The 19,293-nt window shown below is 33.7% G+C and overlaps 1 protein-coding gene and 1 long non-coding RNA gene across 3 annotated transcripts in view; one reads left to right on the top strand and one right to left on the bottom strand.

Annotated features, from left to right (window-relative positions):
• Positions 1 to 19,293, top strand: part of LOC135195050 (kalirin-like) — a 1,052,038-nt gene that overhangs the window by 996,859 nt on the left and 35,886 nt on the right. The window contains 4 exon segments of the mRNA XM_064221390.1: positions 459 to 688; positions 15,346 to 15,471; positions 17,806 to 18,157; positions 18,611 to 18,718. Coding sequence (XP_064077460.1) covers positions 459 to 688; positions 15,346 to 15,471; positions 17,806 to 18,157; positions 18,611 to 18,718 — 816 coding nt within the window.
• The window catches only part of LOC135195054 (uncharacterized), a 30,035-nt gene continuing 14,432 nt past the window's right edge, over positions 3,691 to 19,293 (bottom strand). The window contains exons 4-6 of one of the 2 annotated variants that reach the window (XR_010310059.1): positions 13,452 to 13,506; positions 11,659 to 11,764; positions 3,691 to 6,818 (exon numbers count right to left, since the gene is read on the bottom strand). This is a non-coding gene — a long non-coding RNA (uncharacterized LOC135195054). The remainder of the gene's footprint in view (positions 6,819 to 11,658; positions 11,765 to 13,451; positions 13,507 to 19,293) is intronic. The other variant, XR_010310058.1, reaches the window with a different exon arrangement.

Below are 19,293 nucleotides of genomic sequence, written 5' to 3'. Positions count from 1 at the left end.
CCCAAGACTTCTCAGCAGAATCTGGCGGTATCAGTCAGCTTTCTGAGTTATACTGCAGCTTAGATCTCCCTCGTCAATTGCAATTTTGGCTTTATGCACAGGATATGTTGTGGTTAAACAAGTCAAAGTTTTATAAAAAAAAATTTTATCACTAAATTTGCTTCCTCATCCCAGTCTTGCTTATCAAGCAACCTCACTTTGAGATGAAAAACAACAAAAATATTGAGGAACATACACATTATTAGTGGATAAATCTGGTTTTAGTTGGTATTTGTGAAAATGCTTTCTGATCTTCAGTGGAAGACAAAACACTGCAGTGGATCCAGACATTAGACAATGATTGTGGGCTATATGTGAGTGATGGGTTTATATTGAAAAACTTTTTCAATATTGGTCATACATGTGTATTTCCTTTAAAATTATGGTATACTGATTCAAACATTTATACTTTCCTAAAGGTTAACAAGATGAATCTAGAAGAAAGTGTAGATGATGGAGATCCCCTTAAATTCGTGCTGAAATCCACGGATCCACGAAAGCCATACTTGGCATTTGTTTGTCAAGGTGCATCAGACGACGATAGAAATCAGTGGGTGTCACAGATCCGCCATCTTTTACAAACTCAAAAGGACTTCCTGAAAGCAATTCAGTCACCTATTGCGTACCAAAAGAAACAAACTGAAAATACGTAAGTATTTCTCTGTTGTGAATGAATTCCATGACCTGCATGTTGGTTAATGGTGGAGGAGATGGACACTGAAATGGTGATGGAAGGGAATATTGATGGAGGGAATAAGGTGATGGAAAATTATTGTTGAATGAATGTTTAGGTGCCCAGAACAGTGATCAGTGGTGTTACTGTATCATATTTAAACCAAAATGAACAACTTGACAAAACTTTCACGGCTGGTGCGCTTGTTGCCGTGATTTTCAAAGAAATATAATCTCTTTCCTCACTTCACAATGAAAAATTCCAATAGTACTTAGCTTAGTTTGTTCTTGAAAATGGTCTACGAAGGGTAACTGCAGTTGGTAATTGTGACTCCAAACTTTACTTTAAAATTCTGGACATAAACAATATGGATATTTTTGTTGATTTCAATGGAATTGGCTGAGCAAACTAGGACTAATAGTTTTGTCCATTCCACAGGATTAATGCATACTTTCAAAGTGCTGCATTCAGCATTACATTGCTCTAAGTAATCTACTCATCATTTTAGGTCCAATTCTCATTGAACATTTTCTCTAAGAGAAAAAGATTGTTCAGCTAATATCCTGTAATCAAAGTGTAGCCTGTGCCATACAAAAGAGGACCACTTGGGTCTCTTCTTTTTATCATAAACTCTGTTTGCATCGATGCAACTGACAATAAAGTGAGTTGTTACTGAAAACTATATATATTATTTTTCTTTTCTTAATGTGCTTGTGTGTGTGTGCTGTTAAAGAATCCCATTATTATTTGGGACAAGGGCAGCATATGTTATACATCAAAATTTTATTGGAGCACTCAGTTTACTCAGTAATTAGAAAACTGTTTCTTTTGAGATTTGTATCAGTTGTTCAATCAGATTTCTTATTATAGATATAGTTACAGTAATTTATTTTTGTAGAGGGGACATGGATCTCTTTATATGTAAATTGTTTTCTTTTTAATTTCTAAGACTTAAAGGCTTTTTTCTTTTGTTTATACTGACATTCTGTGTAAACAATCTATAGAGAGCAAAACATGTGAATCAAATGTTGTAAATTAAAAGAAGAAAGGGATACTGAGATCCCAGATCGAATTATGTTCAGCCATGTTGATTTATAAATTAGTTTTTTATGACATTTTTATAAAATATAAGATGTAGCCTTTTATTACTCTGTGCTAGGAAGTGAATTTGGGTCTTACTGTTGTTAAATGGTGATAAATTGGAGGGGTAGCTTTTAGAAGTACTCAAGCATGCAATGGTTTACAGTCCTTTTTTGGGACAAATGCATACCTGTGTGTGCTGCAGCACTGCTTCTCGAGAGTGACTCTCCAGTTAGATCCTAAGCCATCTCTGATTACCCCTTCTATGGAGGGATGCAGGAGAGAGAGAGGCTTATGTTGTCCATATTTACAGTACTACAGATTTGTAGTAAAAGCAGTCCTAATAAATAATGTGTTATAAAACACCCTCATGCAAGTGTGAATGTTGATGACAAGACAAGGACTTCTGTGCAAAAGTGAACTTTCTTTTGAGCTTAGGATATTTAGATTTCTTCAGCAGATCATGGAAAATACCCCTTTCCCCTTTAAAAACTCCTGCAAAAATATTCATGCATATGTACAGCTGCATCCCAACCAGTTATTCATATCCTTGAAAACTCAATGTTTGTATATAAAATATCGCATTATGAATAAAAGTTGGTGATTTTTACTCTGCCTTTTTGTGTAACTTGTTCAAACCATTCCAGAAAAAGTTGAGGTTGATTGTCCAAATTTTAACTTGTCACTCATAGAATTGTTGAAGAGCTGAAAAGGGGTTCACTGGAACCACCATCCTTTTTTTTTTTTTTTTAAATATACTATTATAATATATGAGAATTCATAGTTCCTTACAGGTTTGAGTTCATTTGAACTCTTGTACAGTGATATGCTTATTCTTCTGCAGTTATGGCTACTTGCCCTTTCAAAGAAATTTGGGAAAATGGGACTCCTTTCTACATTAAAAAAAATTGCACTTCCTGTCAAATGTTAAGACCTTTAAAACAGTATGCTTCATTTTCATGCTATTGTAAGAGTTTTTGAACTTTACAGATAGGTGTGACTGACTATTCCTGTCTTCTAGAATATTTTTTAGATATCTGCTGGCTTTTCACGTTCATTTGTGAATATATTTTATATAACGTTATATTTACCTATGTATATAAACAACATTGAAGCACGTGTATGCAGGTGGAAAAGCAAAAGAGCTTTACAAAATGAATCCGAGGTACTTAAAAAAAAGTTTAGCAAGGAAAATGGGTTAAGAACACTACGTATTTTCAAATTTCAGGTATGTAGTGATCTTTAAATAGTCTAGGCTTGCTTTCCCTTGAAAAGACAAAAGCCTTTGTTAGTAGGATGTCACATTCACTTTCCCTTGCCAATTCATTAATGCAATTTATATTTCTGGAAACAAACAGTATTCTTGAGGTCTAGCAGCAACCAACTCTACACTATTTTCATGGTAATTTATTGTTATGAAGTAATAAAATGCAAAATTTGGAGTGTTTAAAATGTAGGTTTATACTAAAGATTCAGTCTATTCAGCTTTTAAATTAGTACATACTAAGGTACCAAAGCAGATTACGAAGATGAGAGTTTTGGTAAAAAAAAATTAACTCCTATGGGATGGAAAACCTAATTTTAGATACACACACATAAGTTGGAAGTATACAAAAAGCTAAAACCTGACTTGCATCTATCTCACCCTGGGCTTTCTTGAAAGCTGGCTGTGGAGCAATGTTATTACTGATAAACTTACCATCTCTGATTGTAAACTATCATAATTTCCGATTTTGATTAACATTTCTTAAACTATAGCAATTGTATTCTAAATTTCTGTACTGAAATATTAGTATGATCTGTCGCATCAGTTACCTGTGATGGGTGATGCTAGGAGTGACTAGTAGTAGTATTTACAAAATTTTCTCTCTCTCTCTCTCTCTCCTCTCTCTCTCCTCTCTCTCTCTCTCTCTCTCTCTCTCTCTCTCTCTCTCTCTCTCTCTCTCTCTCTCTCTCTCTCTCTTTTAATACATGAATTAACTTGTACATAAAATTGTTCTTCCACTATGCTGCTTCCCCCTAATAAACAAAAGGCTGCAAATATATGATTAACATGTTGGTTTGGAAAAACTTACTAATAAAACAGATTTTACAATGAAAGTTCTCTATCCAATAACAGACCTCTGCTTTATCATAAGTGTTTCCTAAGTATAACCAGTTTTTGATCAAAATAATTTGAAATATTCTACCCCTTAATTGTTTGGATGGAAAATTTAACATTACAAACACTAAAGGTGTGTGTTTGTGTTGTAGTAGAGTAAAATGTTAAGTGCTTTTTGTTTTGAGAAATAATTACTTAGTGTATATATTAAATGGCAGGAAAATTGTGCCATACAAGCTGCCTTATTAATGACTTTTCAAGTTCTTGATCATAAAACAAATTAGAATTTTGGCAAATGTAAATTTATGGATTAATTACAGATCCTATGTTAATATTTATGGACATAAATTTTAGGAGTGGCAAGCACAAGACATTTCACCTACTGATGTACTTAAGATAGTATTGCCATTTCCTTGGTAAGCGATACTAAATTTTTCTCCTATGAAAGAGGGCTATTAAATAAATGCAAGCTGTGATCCATGTTATAAAACCTATAATATGCACTGAACAGATAAATAAACCTTTATATAAATTCACATACATGTTAGACTATGATAACCGATGCTCTTGCATAGCATTACGATTAATATAAATTCATATAGTACTTACATGGTAGACTATGATGACAATTGATGCTTTGGCATAACAATATAATTACCCAAAAGAGAGAATGGTCGGGTTAATTATGCATTAACAAGACTTGGCTTGCTGGATTTTGCCATCAAATTAGTCAGCCTGTATACTTTTTACACTGTTAAAACTATGACTCTTTATTCACCCAATTAAATATTTTAACAATTTATGATTCTTCAACTCTTTTTATAAGTGTAAAGATTAATCCGTAAAATACACCACTGTTAAAGTTCGAGGTCAGTTAAGAAATGCTTAATGAATTTGATGCAGAAACTTTGTAAATGTTAACAATCATTTATAGTATTTCAGATTAGTTGAAGCTAAAAAATGACCTGAGGACTAGAACCATTCAAAATTGACTCTGTTAAAATTATAGATTGATTCAGATTCTAAACAAAATTCTTCCTGACTACAGATAATCAACTGTCATTGCTTATAATTAAATACAGCTTCTCAAAGTATAAAACATCTCTCATGTTCATAACAAGGCTGTGATGTCATTTACAATGTAAGATTTTCAAGTGAGCAAAAATTGACGACTATCTTGATAATTGCTGACAAAGCTTTCAAGGATTAAAACAATGAAAAGTATATCCAATGGTATAGAAAAGAGCTTTCTGTGATATTAATCCTAGTTTCTCCTATACTTCTCTGGGTGGGTGAATAATTTCTGTGATTCTAGTTTCTCCCCTCATTCCCAAATGTACTTTATTAAAAAATAATTTGTAGGCATTTATTCATGATGATTTTTCATACTGCCATCTGACATCTTAATATGAATGTAGTTATTATTAGTAACATTTAGAATGGACGGAACCAGAAAGGTACAAAAGTAAGTTTTCATCACCATGATGCTTCCACAATCTTTAGATAAATGAATAATATACCAAACTACAAAACAAATTAATCGGATGCATAACAACTGGAGATAGTTCACTTTTTCCCCTTAAAGGGTTAAGTATGAAATAACTGTTCAGTCTCTTCTGTCTTGTGATTCCTATCTACACTGACCTAAGTTTTCTTACTGGCCTTTTCCTTAAATTTCTGGGCCTTCCAACTAGTATATTTTACCGGAACATTCTTTATTATTCTAACAAACTTGTTCTTCATCCCTTCAGATCACATATTACAAAACATCTTGCTCCAAGATCTTACATATTTACCCTATTCATTTTAGATCTTGACATCCCATTGACAACTGGAACTTGGAATGCTGATTCCCATTCTGTACTAGGGATTATTATAAAACCATATGAGTCCTACAACTTTAAAGAAACATTTGTCTTGTTCATTTGATAGCAAAGTTGAAAAGAAGTTTAGTTACATGAAAAATCTTTACAGAATTTTGCTTTGGTAGTTTTGTGTCTAATAGTACGTATAGAGCATACATGGAATTGCAGTCTTATACTAACAAGTAAGCCACAAGTCCTGCATGGCTGCATTTTTTGCAGCCTCTAAGGTTATTAAAAATATGATAAAACCTAGTAGTAGCTGACATTTATAGTCACTTATATCAACTTTTTTACACTTAAAAATTTTCACTTTACTGGGATATACACTGAATTGTACTCAACACTGTATGTACTATGTATTTATACAGTATAGTTACACGTTCTTTGCATAATGTGCAACCTACTTTAGTATCTATTTACGAGATTGTTCTAGTTAAGTACTACAGTTGGGTTTTCAATTACATCTGTAAGACAGCGTGTCAGATTTGCTAGTTCACTATTCACCTGTTGCACACATATATACTTTATTCTCAAACATCTCTCACAAATGTTTTATACCACACAATGCTTGAGCAAATTATGGTCTCTTGTGCTTATTCAGGAACAAAGGTATAAATAAAAGATTCTTCCACTATGCTTTGCATGCCTAAGAATTATCATGTATGAGAGTATTGTACTTTCAAGCAAATATCCTAGCTTCCACACTGACTAAAATTAACCATTATGTCATGCATGGAAATTAAAGAAAATGCTATATGGCAATGCAAGCTGAAATATACCATGAGAAGTTAAATGGCTGGAATGAATCTGTTATATATGAAATGGAAAACATCTTCAGGCTAATATTACCTAAACCTATAAATTATTGCACTAACTTACTTTACTACGAGTGAATGCTGATGTCCTCTTCACTGTCCTCCCATTCTCTAATTTGAGGTGGAACAGTCCAAGAAATGAGTATGTGACTAACAACATAAGAGCTGATGACTGAAAATCTTTTTATCAAGTTTATTCAAGACAGCCGGTCGCCCTACATTCACTGTCATCTGAAACAGGTGATCTGAAAGGAGAAAGTAATAATTTTTCAATATTAAAAAATTAGTGAAAGTAGAGGACGATGGACAGTAAGAAATTAATAGATATCATCATGACTTAGGATCCTAGAACTGTGGGATGAAGCAAAATTATAAGCATATAATTCATCAGATCCACAGGAAACTTGATGAGCACAGAGCTTCCATGTTAATAATGAAGCCTTGCTTATTTCATTTTTTTTATAAAGAGTTGCAAGGGTAACTGTTAACACTGTATTTTCTTAATTTCATATCCAAGTTCTACCAATAAAGGTTTTAAAAACTGGGAAAACTGTTGTTAGCTCAGTATTTGCAGATCTCTTATATGTAGGCTGATATATAACTTGGAAAAACTGAAAATAATGCAGTAAAATTCAAGAATACCCTAATTAACTATTTTTTTTTAAACCAAAATATTGGGCATTAACATAATCCACAAGCTTTGAAAACATTATAAATGTGCTACAATAAGATCCATCCATATGGTGTACTGATACAATAAAGAAAAGGCCTCTGCATAATGATGTAGTGTCAAGGCCCTTCCCACTTAAAGGTTTTACCCCATCCTTTCCTTGGGAGAATTTTCCCTAACTTTTCATATGCTACTTGCCCATGCAGCAGCCCTTTAAAATATAGTCTTCATCCTACAACATTTTATGGTCTTATTCATTTCCATTTGCTCTCTACCTTCTCCCTTTCAAATCCTTTCAAGTTTTTAAAATACTTCTGAGTCACTTCAACTTACCCATAAGGTTGGACAAAAATAATTCCCACTGTGAAAGGCCCAAAGTAAAGGGCAACCAAATATGTACTGTATCAGAAACCCTAGAACAGAGAATCGGGTCAAGGAAAGAAAACTTGTCAAATCTTTGGGAAACAATACATCTACTTTCAAAGGTCAAAAGCTTGAAAAATTTAGTAGGCAAGAACTGAAAAAAATTCAAATTTTGAGACAAAGTAACAAATTTCCACAAAAAAACTATCTATAAGGGAGAAGAGCCAGAAAGTCTTTGCCATTTCAATTATAACTTTGGAATATAGATTACTTCATAAGGACTTCTGTTTGCTGTGATGTACTCCTTTTTTTTTTTATCTTGGATTTTCCCTAAGATATACATATCCGTAAGCACCTGAACCAAGTGAAAATTACAGCAAAATATTTTGGGGAGTTGTACTCAAGAACTATGATCACATTTAGAATTATTTTCATTTCTGTGTCACGGAACATTTCAGTCGTCTCGTCTCACAAGGGCATTTGTGTTACAAAGTTCTGATGTTAATTCTGTATGATTCCGGTTACATTACCAAAAAAATTATACTCTTCAAAGTATCCTTAGGGTACAGGACTGATTCACAAATGGAAACACTCTAAGGAGTATGTTTAGATGACACACTCTTACATAAGCATACTTTTTCACCGAAGATTATACATACTTTTTCAACAAAGATTATACAATCTTGTGTTCCAACTGAAATCCATGCTTTCGAGTAGTACTTACCTTACAAATTTTGGTAGTACTCAAATGAACTCAGAATTCATAACACTCAATGACCTTACAGACATTTGATTCTGACCCAAAACTTTATGCCACTGTTATGTAATCAATGGCTTCATTAAAATAATTTGTATATACTCCCACATACACTACAAATTATGAGAACTGTAAATCAACAAACTTATGAATAAAAAAATACTAGAAGGAGGCACTCTCACTTGGATTTTTTTTTATAGGCTGACACTGACCCTTTGTTCTGTTGATGTTCTTGGAGTATTTCCAATACTTAGGGAAATTAAGGATTATTTTAAATTGGAAAATAAATACAATCACAATTCCATTAAACATGAACAGTCCCAAGTTTTAGCCTGGTTCACATGAACATAAGCAAATGGTTGAATCTAAATAAAAGAACCTTGAATATTCGTTTACTTAAAGGAGGACAAGTTCAATGGAAGGTTGATCTTATGATAAACAACGTCACCCACAAACAAGAAAAGTAAAATGTAACCATGCCTACAATATTGCTACCATCAGGTTACTATGAAAATCATGTTTTAATGAAATCAGTATGATGTTTGATGAAATGTAGATCTTTATACAAATATTTTTCTCTTTACCCTTATCCTGTCTCAAAATTTTTCTGTAGTCGAAGTTTCACAAGCAATCAACCTGACATTAGAAAATACATGCAAGAAGTACACCTCAGCTTATGAGAATTTACTTTATATAACTTTTTAACACCTCAGCTCATGAGAATTTACTTCATATAACTTTTTAGTCTTAGAAAAAAAGTGAATGCCAGTTTTTGATGATCAGAAGAAAATTACAGTACAACTAATAAGATATAAACTTAATAAACTTGCTATAGGTACAGCCTCAAATAAGACAAATAAGTTCTACAACAGACTGGTGTGTCTTAAGACATATTTCAACATTAGGTAGAAAGATGGTTGATACTGCAGTGTTCATTAGTAAGTACAAATACAGTGTGTAACCCAGTTATTCCACACCTCGTGTGCATTGACGTTTTTGTTTTTTTCTTGGTATGCTAATTCTAATCCATGCCCAAGAATCTTCCATATTACTAGTACTGTCCTCTTTATTGTTGATCATTTCTCTCCCATTTGTGGACTTCACTCAAAAACACAACACAAGACCAGATATCATTTGACAGGAGGTGCATAATAATGATAGTAGAACTTATGTTAGTCATAATCAGTGCATGAAGTAAAACTGCTTAGGCCTACTTAAAATGGTTATGAATTAACGCACTAACATTTATAAAGGTGATACTGTCCATGAAAGCACATTATAAAATTAAGCAATTACAGGGCCTATTCCAAGTCATGGTAAAGTGAAATTTCACTGACATAACTAATAAGAAGTCCCTCATCCCTAGCTGTGTGATGCCTCATGGGTAAAACTTTGGGTGCCTATAATGCTTGACTGCATGGGAAATCTTTAAATAGGAAATGGGAGATGATGTCCAAATTTTTTAAAAATGCTTAATTTGTAAAATATACTGTACTGATGATGCATCCTGAAACTGAACTATCAAAATGCAGTATACATTATGCTCTTCCTCTACTCTTCATTTCTCAAAAATAAGTCTATCAAGCTTTGAGTTAACAGAAATATCTATCCTCACTCTCTTGCAAAGATTAAAATACCAGAATATGAGAGTGGCTATGAAGTAAGATACTGCTTAAATGGTTTTGAATTTGACAGCCACCTTGGCATTAAACTCAATAAATTATGCTGTAACCTCACAATGTTTGATATTTTAAAATGCATTTCATGGCCTAACTAACTCATTAGATGCAGACCCCCAGCATCCTTCTGGAGTTTTTCAATACAAGACTCCAGAATAAATCATACCTTGTGTATCTGGATTCAATAGTAAGTACCTAAGTTGAATGTTTTGTCATATCTTGTTGTCTTCTCTGTTGTGCTGCATGAACTGACAACCAACAATGCCCAATTCCAGAATTTCTTAAAAAGAACCAACTTGCTATATTATGTTATATATGCTGTCATGAGAGATATTTTGCATGCTGCAACGCAATATGCAACTCATGTTTTGCTCAAGAAAAAAATATGTATTATGCACATCACAGAACAAATGTTGGTTATCAGTTTCTTGAATGGAAATAAACTGCTTGTAGTTCTCTGCTTAATACTAAAATATTTACTTGCATGGAAGATTCAGTATGAGACGGTACATAATGTACTTGCAACTTTGTTTCATGAGCAAAACTAGCTACTGTAAGCCAATGTCAATTCTTGTGATACTGTACCACCTCTTTCAAGTTATCAGTAATGTAGTCTACATTCTTCATGGCAAGTGTAAGTTTTAGAAGTTATACCATGTATTATGTCTTAATCTGTCGCTTTTGTGACCAATGCTCCCTATTCTACAGCAAGCTAACACCTTAAATTCTGCAATTTTATTTTTATGTACTGTATTGTGTTATGCTATTGCTTCAACGAAAAAGTCAGTCTAGAAAAATCTGTCACTACAAACTCATGACTTACACCCCACATTCAAGGTATTCAAATGTCCCAGGCATTGCAATCTATTTTCCTAATAAACACAAGTAGGGAGAATTGCAAATACACCACTAGACCCTCAGGTCCACAGCAGGACAGCAGGTAACAGCCTCACTTTCATGTGTCCACATGGCTGTCATCAGCTAAATGGAATTCCTAGTTTCCCTTTACTGCAGGATTGTTTAAATATTTCATCTTTATCTATTCCTCCTAATCTCTCTAGATTACAGCCTTTTCCACATCTTTAGTCTTTGCACATAGCTTTAACTTGATTGCTATTCTAAGTGCAAATAGCAAGCAATAAGCCTTCAATGGAAGACTTTCTGGCCTCTTCATTCTTGTCTTCCCAACTCCTTTCTCATCCCTTTAATTTATGTGTCATCCTTATTGATACAGATTTCCAAGGTTACTGGAACCTACATTTCATAAACAGGTTTTCCTCTCAGGCACTTCCCCTTTTTTGACCCCATACATTGACAAGAGACTAGGGTCCCTCACCTACTCTAGCCTTCAAGATCTTTCCAAGGATTCTAGAGATCCCAATCAGAATTCTTTGGCACTCTGAAAATAAAATTTGCGTCGTAATTTTGATTTACGCTGTAGGTAAGCATCGAGTTTGTGATAATCATGTCAAACCTGTAAGAAAAAAATTTTTTCATACAACACCATCATTTACTTTTCATACAAACCCATCACTCATACACGAAATTTAAATATGTGCCATCCTTCTAACACCACTGACCTCAACAATCAGCTACATGAAAATTTAGGCAGTTACCTGTTGTGAACCAAAGGATCCAGAGGCTTATATGACACACCGTTACCACTTTTTTTCTGGCAGACAAAAGACCACAGTGTTTCGGACATTATTTCATGAACGTGGGCTGTGTAAGAATGATAGTTTGCATAAAAGAAAAAAAATTGTAGAAAAAAGATCAACAAGAGATTATCTTCTGATTTTAGCAAATGCAGTTTTAAAATCAAATACTTGTATTAATTTTGAATCATATTCCAAACGTTATAAATTATTAATACATACAGTAAACAATACCTTTATAAAAAAAAATGTTTGGTATTTTATATAATTGTCATCTGAAAAATATTTTTGTGTTAACTTGCAAAATTTCATTGACACCATGATCTGGTGTTATGAAAATTATTACATCATAGTATATATATATATTTATATATCTGTACATCTGTGTCTAGCTATATGTTCTCTATGTATATTAATTTTTAATTTAATTATATACATTATATTACTGTAAAATCGTAACATTAATTATATGATATAACATAAATACTACATTAAAATGTTTATGACAAACCCATTCTTCATATGTGTCTAACTTGTATTGACTCCATCCTGGACACACACACTAATGGTAATTTAAAGATCACCTGCCAAATGACTAAGGTGGCCAAGAGAGTGCTCTGGACTTTACTAGTGTGATGCAACATACTTTTATATTTTTATGATAAGGCTACAATTGCCTAATCCACAATGTACAGCATTTTTATTTCGTAACCTTTTTTCTTCCAAGGTGCTTACGTATGAAGTTATTAGAATGAAGATGTTATATACGTATAATTTCAATAATAATCATTTCAGGCATCCTGACCCATTTACAGGAAGTTTTATAATAGTTTTTAAGAATTACTTGTGGCAAATCTCATGCCTTATTTCATATTCATGTTGTAGAGTATTAATCACTTTCAATACGTGCTCTACATTCCTATTAGGTAATAGTCTTAGCCGGGCGAGCAGTTTCTCATGTGATGAACTTTGTCTTTGCAATTTAATGAAGGGCTGCCATGGTGTTTGGCTGCCACTAGAATTCCTAGAGCAATAGTCTAATCTCAGAAGCAGACACTGGCCCATATCCAATCCAAGCAGTGCACTAATGGAGCAAATTCTCCTGCAGCTTTGTCTAATTGCAGCCAGGTCCACTGCAGCCAATTTCCCCACACTCCCTCTCGCCCAGACTGCCAGCTACCTGCCCACATTCTGCGCAGCCTACTGGCACATTCTGGTGGTGATAGTCTTGTAAAATGCTATTCAGGAGTGTGTGTCTAGGACCCAGAAAATACAAGTTGGGCAAATATACAAAGGATGGGTTTGTATGAGAAAACTGGTTCTATTGAAAAAACTCGGAAAAGGGCTGCCCCAAATATACTGGGCTGCTACTCTTAACAACTGAGCCATTATGATCAACAAGAGGGAAATGCTCTTAAAAGTTCATACCCATACTACACTAATCATATAAAATAGTACATGTACTGTGATAGTGGAATGCTGGGTGTGATATAGTTAATAAATGAATAGAGAATTAAATGTACTGTAGGTGTTAAATACATAAATATAATTAACATAGAAACAGAGTAATGGTCTGTATGTATTTATTAAATCTATTGTAACTTGCTATTACTGTACTTTAATCACTATTACTTCACTGACTGTGCCACCAGGGCCAATAAGAGATTGGTCGAGAACTTAACATTGAAAATCAAAGATAATATTTCATTGAATCATACTGTATTTGAAACTATGGGAAAAAAAATTATACTCACTGATCCAGGTTGCTTGTACGGGACGTCATCCAAACATTATGATTTCACATACTGCCTGAAATAAATGAAAACTTAATCATTTATAACTGCCAATGAATTGTTGCTCACAAAAAAAATTACCATGCACAGCCCAAACTGTACGTAAAATAAAGTACCTTAGTAAAACCAGAAATAATTACAAGATATCAACAATGACAAATTTACTTGTGAAAAAGTAGTAGATCCTATATTTATGGCATCTATTCCATCAAAATGCTCCATTACAGTATTAAAAAGGCCTAGGTAATTACTAGTTACTAATACAGTAGGTTAAAAACAAAAAGAATAAAGTAACACTCAACCTACAGAAAAACAGAACTCATTGGTAGGCATGCTATAGCTTAAACATAAGCTATAGCATTTGTTTTTTCCTGGGTTCCAACATTAAACTGGAACTGACACCTTCAGTTTCAAGCCAAACGTTGATATTGAGCAACTATGCCTCAAAGTAGTGGGATGTAATGAATTTTGTATCACAGCCAAAGCATCTGTACGCCTTTAATGCTAGACTGTAACCGTGTACTGCATGGGGAGACATAGCTATTGTACCTACTGTGGCAAATATGCAGAAATGAGTTACTCCAACAAGCATGCTGGCTATAGGAAATAGTGATTAAAGCAAAGTTAGAGTTGAACATGGGTTAATTATAGGCACAATTTACTCACTTTGTTAGATATACACATCAGAAATAGAAAAGCTTAGTACTGTGTGTGTTTACTTAAATCACTGACACCATTCCAAATTTTGAACTTTATTTTGAAGTGGTCTGGTATTTCCTTTCTGTTCAGCAGTAGTAGTTTTAACTGATAGTCAAGTAGTGCACTAGCTTTAATGGTATAGAATTTTTTGGAATCACATTCCAAATATTATTTAAGTGGTTTGCATGTCTGTTTTACTTTCAGTTCCACAATTTATAGATACAGAAACAGAAATGGCACATTAAAAGGAGATATTTGATAAGTGTTTTGTCTAGACAGATTCCTAATTACATTACACTTGTAATTTTTCAAAACTTCATGTTATACCCTCTATAGTCAACAAATTGCTGGATGGTCCTTTGAAAGAGCATGATGAAAAACTAAGGCTGTTTGCTTCAAAATGATTGGCATAATTTTGGTACTGTTTCAAGTCATAAAACAATTTTTTGCCTTACCACGTATGAAAGTCATATTTTTCAACAACAGTCCAGTTGCATTTTCAGCAAATCCAAATCATTTACTATATCGAATTCCAAATAACACCACAACACCCGAGTGGAAAGTGGTTAAAGCACTTAATAGCAAAATTTTAAAAACTACTAAACTAGTTCTGTTACATCATCCCTTGCATTTACTATATGCATATTTTAAATATGTAAGAAGGGTATATGTTGAGAACCTGTAGTGTGTTTACATATTCATAGATTTAGCCTTTTGAAACAACAATATGTTGAATCTTCTATGATAAATATTGCATGGACTGCATGTTTGTTTTTCATGATTTGTTGTTTCTATGCTGACAAATACTACATTACTTTGCTTGCTTTGCCTTTACCCTAATCATGTCACAGAAGACCATTATATTTTTAAACAATACTTTATATTGAGATTTGTAAGTGACATGTTTTACTTTGATCACAAGACAGTGGTTTTAAGTTGTTGTAATACAGAGGTATCCATTATCCAAATATTAATAGTATCCTTTTTTCATGCAGAGAACATTGCACAAATATTTTTTCTCAATTTTGTGTAACTATGCAGTATTGTTTATATATGATGTATGAGTATTATTCAAATATTGTACAGTGCAACAAGGACTTTTGAAAACAATCAAATTTTTTGTGTGCAACATCTATATCTTAAACAATTTCAACAGAGCTGATCCCTTGGGGCAAGGAGTCAACTGGAACTCTTCACTAAGAAAGTCTTTCAACCAACCTACTTCTGTACAGCGTGCAGCAGCTGCTAAGAAGAAATCAAATACAATTGATGTTCCCAGCAGGTGATGATAATTTCTCATTATATTATATATACAGTGACCATATGGCATTGTACCATCCAGCTTCCTATCTCTAACCATAACATATAACATACCCAAAATACATCAAGAAATGTTTTTTCCATAAATTTATTTCATCAAAAAATATTTTACATCCTTTTTTATTTTTTAGCTGTCAAAATTAACAACCTTTCTTCTTTTGAATACAGAACAGTACAGTTCCTAAACAATTATAATCATGGTTGCAGCATATGTCAAGTATTAACAAAATGAATGGAAAAATGTAATTTTCTTGTGTGGAGTATTATCATTACCCATTCATCACAGAAAGTGACCTTTTTAACTTAACTTACATTAAGTCATCAGACTTCTCAATTTATCAATTTCAATACCACAAGTTCTTGCCAAGCTACATCTTGAGATATTACGCATTTGTCAACAGTATATATTGCACTAGTGCTGTTTACCGAGTGATGATATCTTGAATGTTCAAGTGTAAGATAAACTACGGAGCCTTTTTACAGTGTTACTTATCAGTAGGACAGCCTTAAAGTTACTGGAAAGTTGAGGGGCTAAATTTTTTACAGTTTAACTAGACCACTAAGTTCAATTGCTAACAACAAATGATTCACTTAATTTTTTTAATCAAGTTTGATCATTTTAGAAATGTAAGAGATGTTAAAAAAAAAATGTTGTCAACAAATCCCCAAACCTTAAGATGCCTCTCAACCCTTGAGGAGAATGGTAGCCTGATTAACACAGTGGAGGACAGTGGATAACAAGGTGTGAAAATTAGTGGTGCAGAAATCTGGCAACAATGGATAAACCCATTTGTAAGCACTCCACATTGATTGCAGTTACCAGACCACAACTTGGTATTTTATCAAAATTCAGGAACCCTTTATTGCAACTGAAGGCATTGCAAAGGATGTGCTAGCATCCTTCCGAGTAGTATATATTAGAGGTTTTGTAGGGAATCCATCTCCCTACTTACTTGGCAGGAATTAGTCCTCAGCAGAGTGAGTGCAATTCTGGTAGACAAGATTCCTTCAAATTTAATTTTCACTATCTGTTTTCTAACATAATACTGTAATGAAGAAAAAGAGATGCTGCTTTTAAAGATCTCTCTATCTTCCTCTCTCCTGTTGACCTATTTCTTTTGATTAAATTACTTCACATTTCATTCCATTGCCCTAATACATATATTGCCTGGTCCTCCCAAGGAGTAGGACCAGATATTTTTTCGAAGGGTAAAGATGGCCTTATGGAACTTTCTTCAGAAGGTGCTTCTATGTCATCCTTGAGTTTACAGATTCCTTCAACACGAAGGAAAACTTTCTCTCACTTGGAGTTGGTCAACTTACTTATGAAGAACAGACCTCTCAGCTTAACCATCACTGAACTCGGGATTTCACTCTCATTTTGAAGGGAATGTGAGCATCACATGCCAGTTTCATCTAGAGACAATCTTCTCTTCCATTACCCAAGAAACCATCTCAAAGAAAGACCAGTCAGCGGGAAGCTCAATTTTCTGTTTGTTTCAGAGAAAGACCAGTCAGCAGGAAGCTCAGTGTGCTGTTTGTTTCAGTGTCAATCTCATGTTTCACATGGGATGGTGAGGGAGAGTAATTTGATTTGATGTGGCCTGCATCTATCAATTAATGCTCACATGTTTTTTCATGGAGACCCCTTGGGTTTTGTTTTTTATGGCCAAAAGACGCAAATCTTTATTCCCTTCAGAAGTGACTACATTCAATGAAGATGGTGCACACACTTGACTCAGATGGATTAGCAACCTACTATGTTTTTTGAGTACAGTCCACTTCTATGACCGAGTTACTTTCTCACTGTCCTACAATTTTAACCTTACCGCATGCACAGAATTTTTACTCCAGGGTTAATACTCCCTAACTTCTAGAGTTTTGGACTTTGTACTCTCAAACCTTCGAGCTCTAAGTTGCACTCTTCATTCAAATCAGCCAATAAATTGCAATGCAGGTTAATATAAATGATGGGTTTGCAAGTTAAATCAAGGTTCTTATAAAAAAAAATAGATTTTACAAAATTAAAGGAATCATTGATAATTATGTTCCCACTGCCAAATCACACTTATTTCTTGCAGCCACTATCTAGACTACATAAGAATTGAGGTACGTACTTTCCTAACTAGAACCAATATCCATACAATCTTCTTCATATTTGTTAGTGGCATGTCTACGATTTGTATCACACAAATTGTGTTAATGTAAATTATGGATTTGTATCAAAGAATCAGATTTTTGTGCTAAAATACTCAATAATTAATTAACATGTAAATAAAACTCATGGACTTTTCAGATATGCCTCTACAACACCAACTGTCTCTATTACTTCGCCGACACAGTCAACAGAATCTAAACCACCACCCAATTTTCCACCTTTACCTTCACTAGCATCAGAGTTTCCAAGTAACTTTCCTGTAGATAGAGAAGATTCAATAGAGAGACATGATGTGACATATAGTCCCCCAAAAAGTAAAAAGAATTTCTTTGATGGCTTTCGTAATACCCTGCGACCACGTGTAAAAGCAGATGGAAGAGCCGCAGATGATAGTACTGACAACATGGATAATTTATTGCCTTCTCCCAGGCACGACAGAGAAGATTTCTATCAGCGGAGATGGTCAGAGTCCGCCTCTCCTACTAAGTCGGTAAGCATACATCACATTCTCGCAAGAGTTTGTCATTATAATTTTCTGTACATGGCACTTATATAGCATCCATTATTAGTTTCAAGAAAATCAGCTGTTTTTGTGCATCCCCTTTCAACTTCAATTGCCTTATAGTACTCAATATTCTAAAGTTAGTAAGAATAGTAGAAGGAATGGCAGTCACCAAACCAGGCAACACAAGGATTGCTACTTTCCATAGAGTAAATGTGGGGAAGGTGACCAAGAAAGTGTTGCAATACCTGAAAGCATAAGGAGCTCCCTCCACCACCTAAATGGAACAGTGACTATTTGATTTCTCAGAATCTTGTTCAGTGTTGTGAGAAGTTCTGTTGAGAAAAAATAGTGGTATATATGTCTATAAAGTAAACTTGTGGTTATGTAAGGAGTGAATTTTTTATTTTCCAAAATACTACAATAACTTCATAATTTCAGGGTGAATGGAATGTTCCTTTACCTGCAGGGACACTGGTCAAAGTGCTAGCTGACTTCACTGCTTTAAGGGAAGATGAAATATCTGTCAGCCGAGGAGAGGTCATACAAGTAAGTCGGCTACAGCAAGCTTTATGTGGAAAACTAATGAAATTAATTCATTAAAGACTAAAGGATATACATACTGTTAAAAAAGAATTCAAGACACTCTTTAGTTCAACAAAACTTATACTTCATTTAGAAGGATAAGTGTCGCTCTGTCATTTTGAAAAAGGTTATGCACATCCTTTAAAATATTTACCTTTATTACCTATAAACTCTTCTCACTTTTTATTAGAATGCATTGTATTCATCTAAGTAACCTATTGTTTGACTCAAGTATTTAATAATCAAGACCTTGTTAAATTTTCGAAGGTTTACAGTTCCACTACCCTTTGAAAGCAGTTGTGTGGGTAAAGGAGTTTAATTTTGCCAATGATTTTCTTTTGCAATGGATAATTACTGAACTGTTTGTCATATATTACAACAGTTGCCCTATCATGAAATATCCACAAGTAATCATGTTCTCCATATAAACTGTAGTCAGAACCACTTCAAAATGCTTATTTTTTTCATTGTCATTAACTACTACTTTAGTATGTCTGCCTTAATTTGACAAAGATTTTTTCTAGTCTTACTCATGACAC

The sequence above is a fragment of the Macrobrachium nipponense genome, chromosome 20 (genome assembly GCF_015104395.2).
Source record: "Macrobrachium nipponense isolate FS-2020 chromosome 20, ASM1510439v2, whole genome shotgun sequence".
NCBI lineage: Eukaryota > Metazoa > Arthropoda > Malacostraca > Decapoda > Palaemonidae > Macrobrachium > Macrobrachium nipponense.
This window is presented reverse-complemented; position numbering and strand designations above follow the sequence as displayed.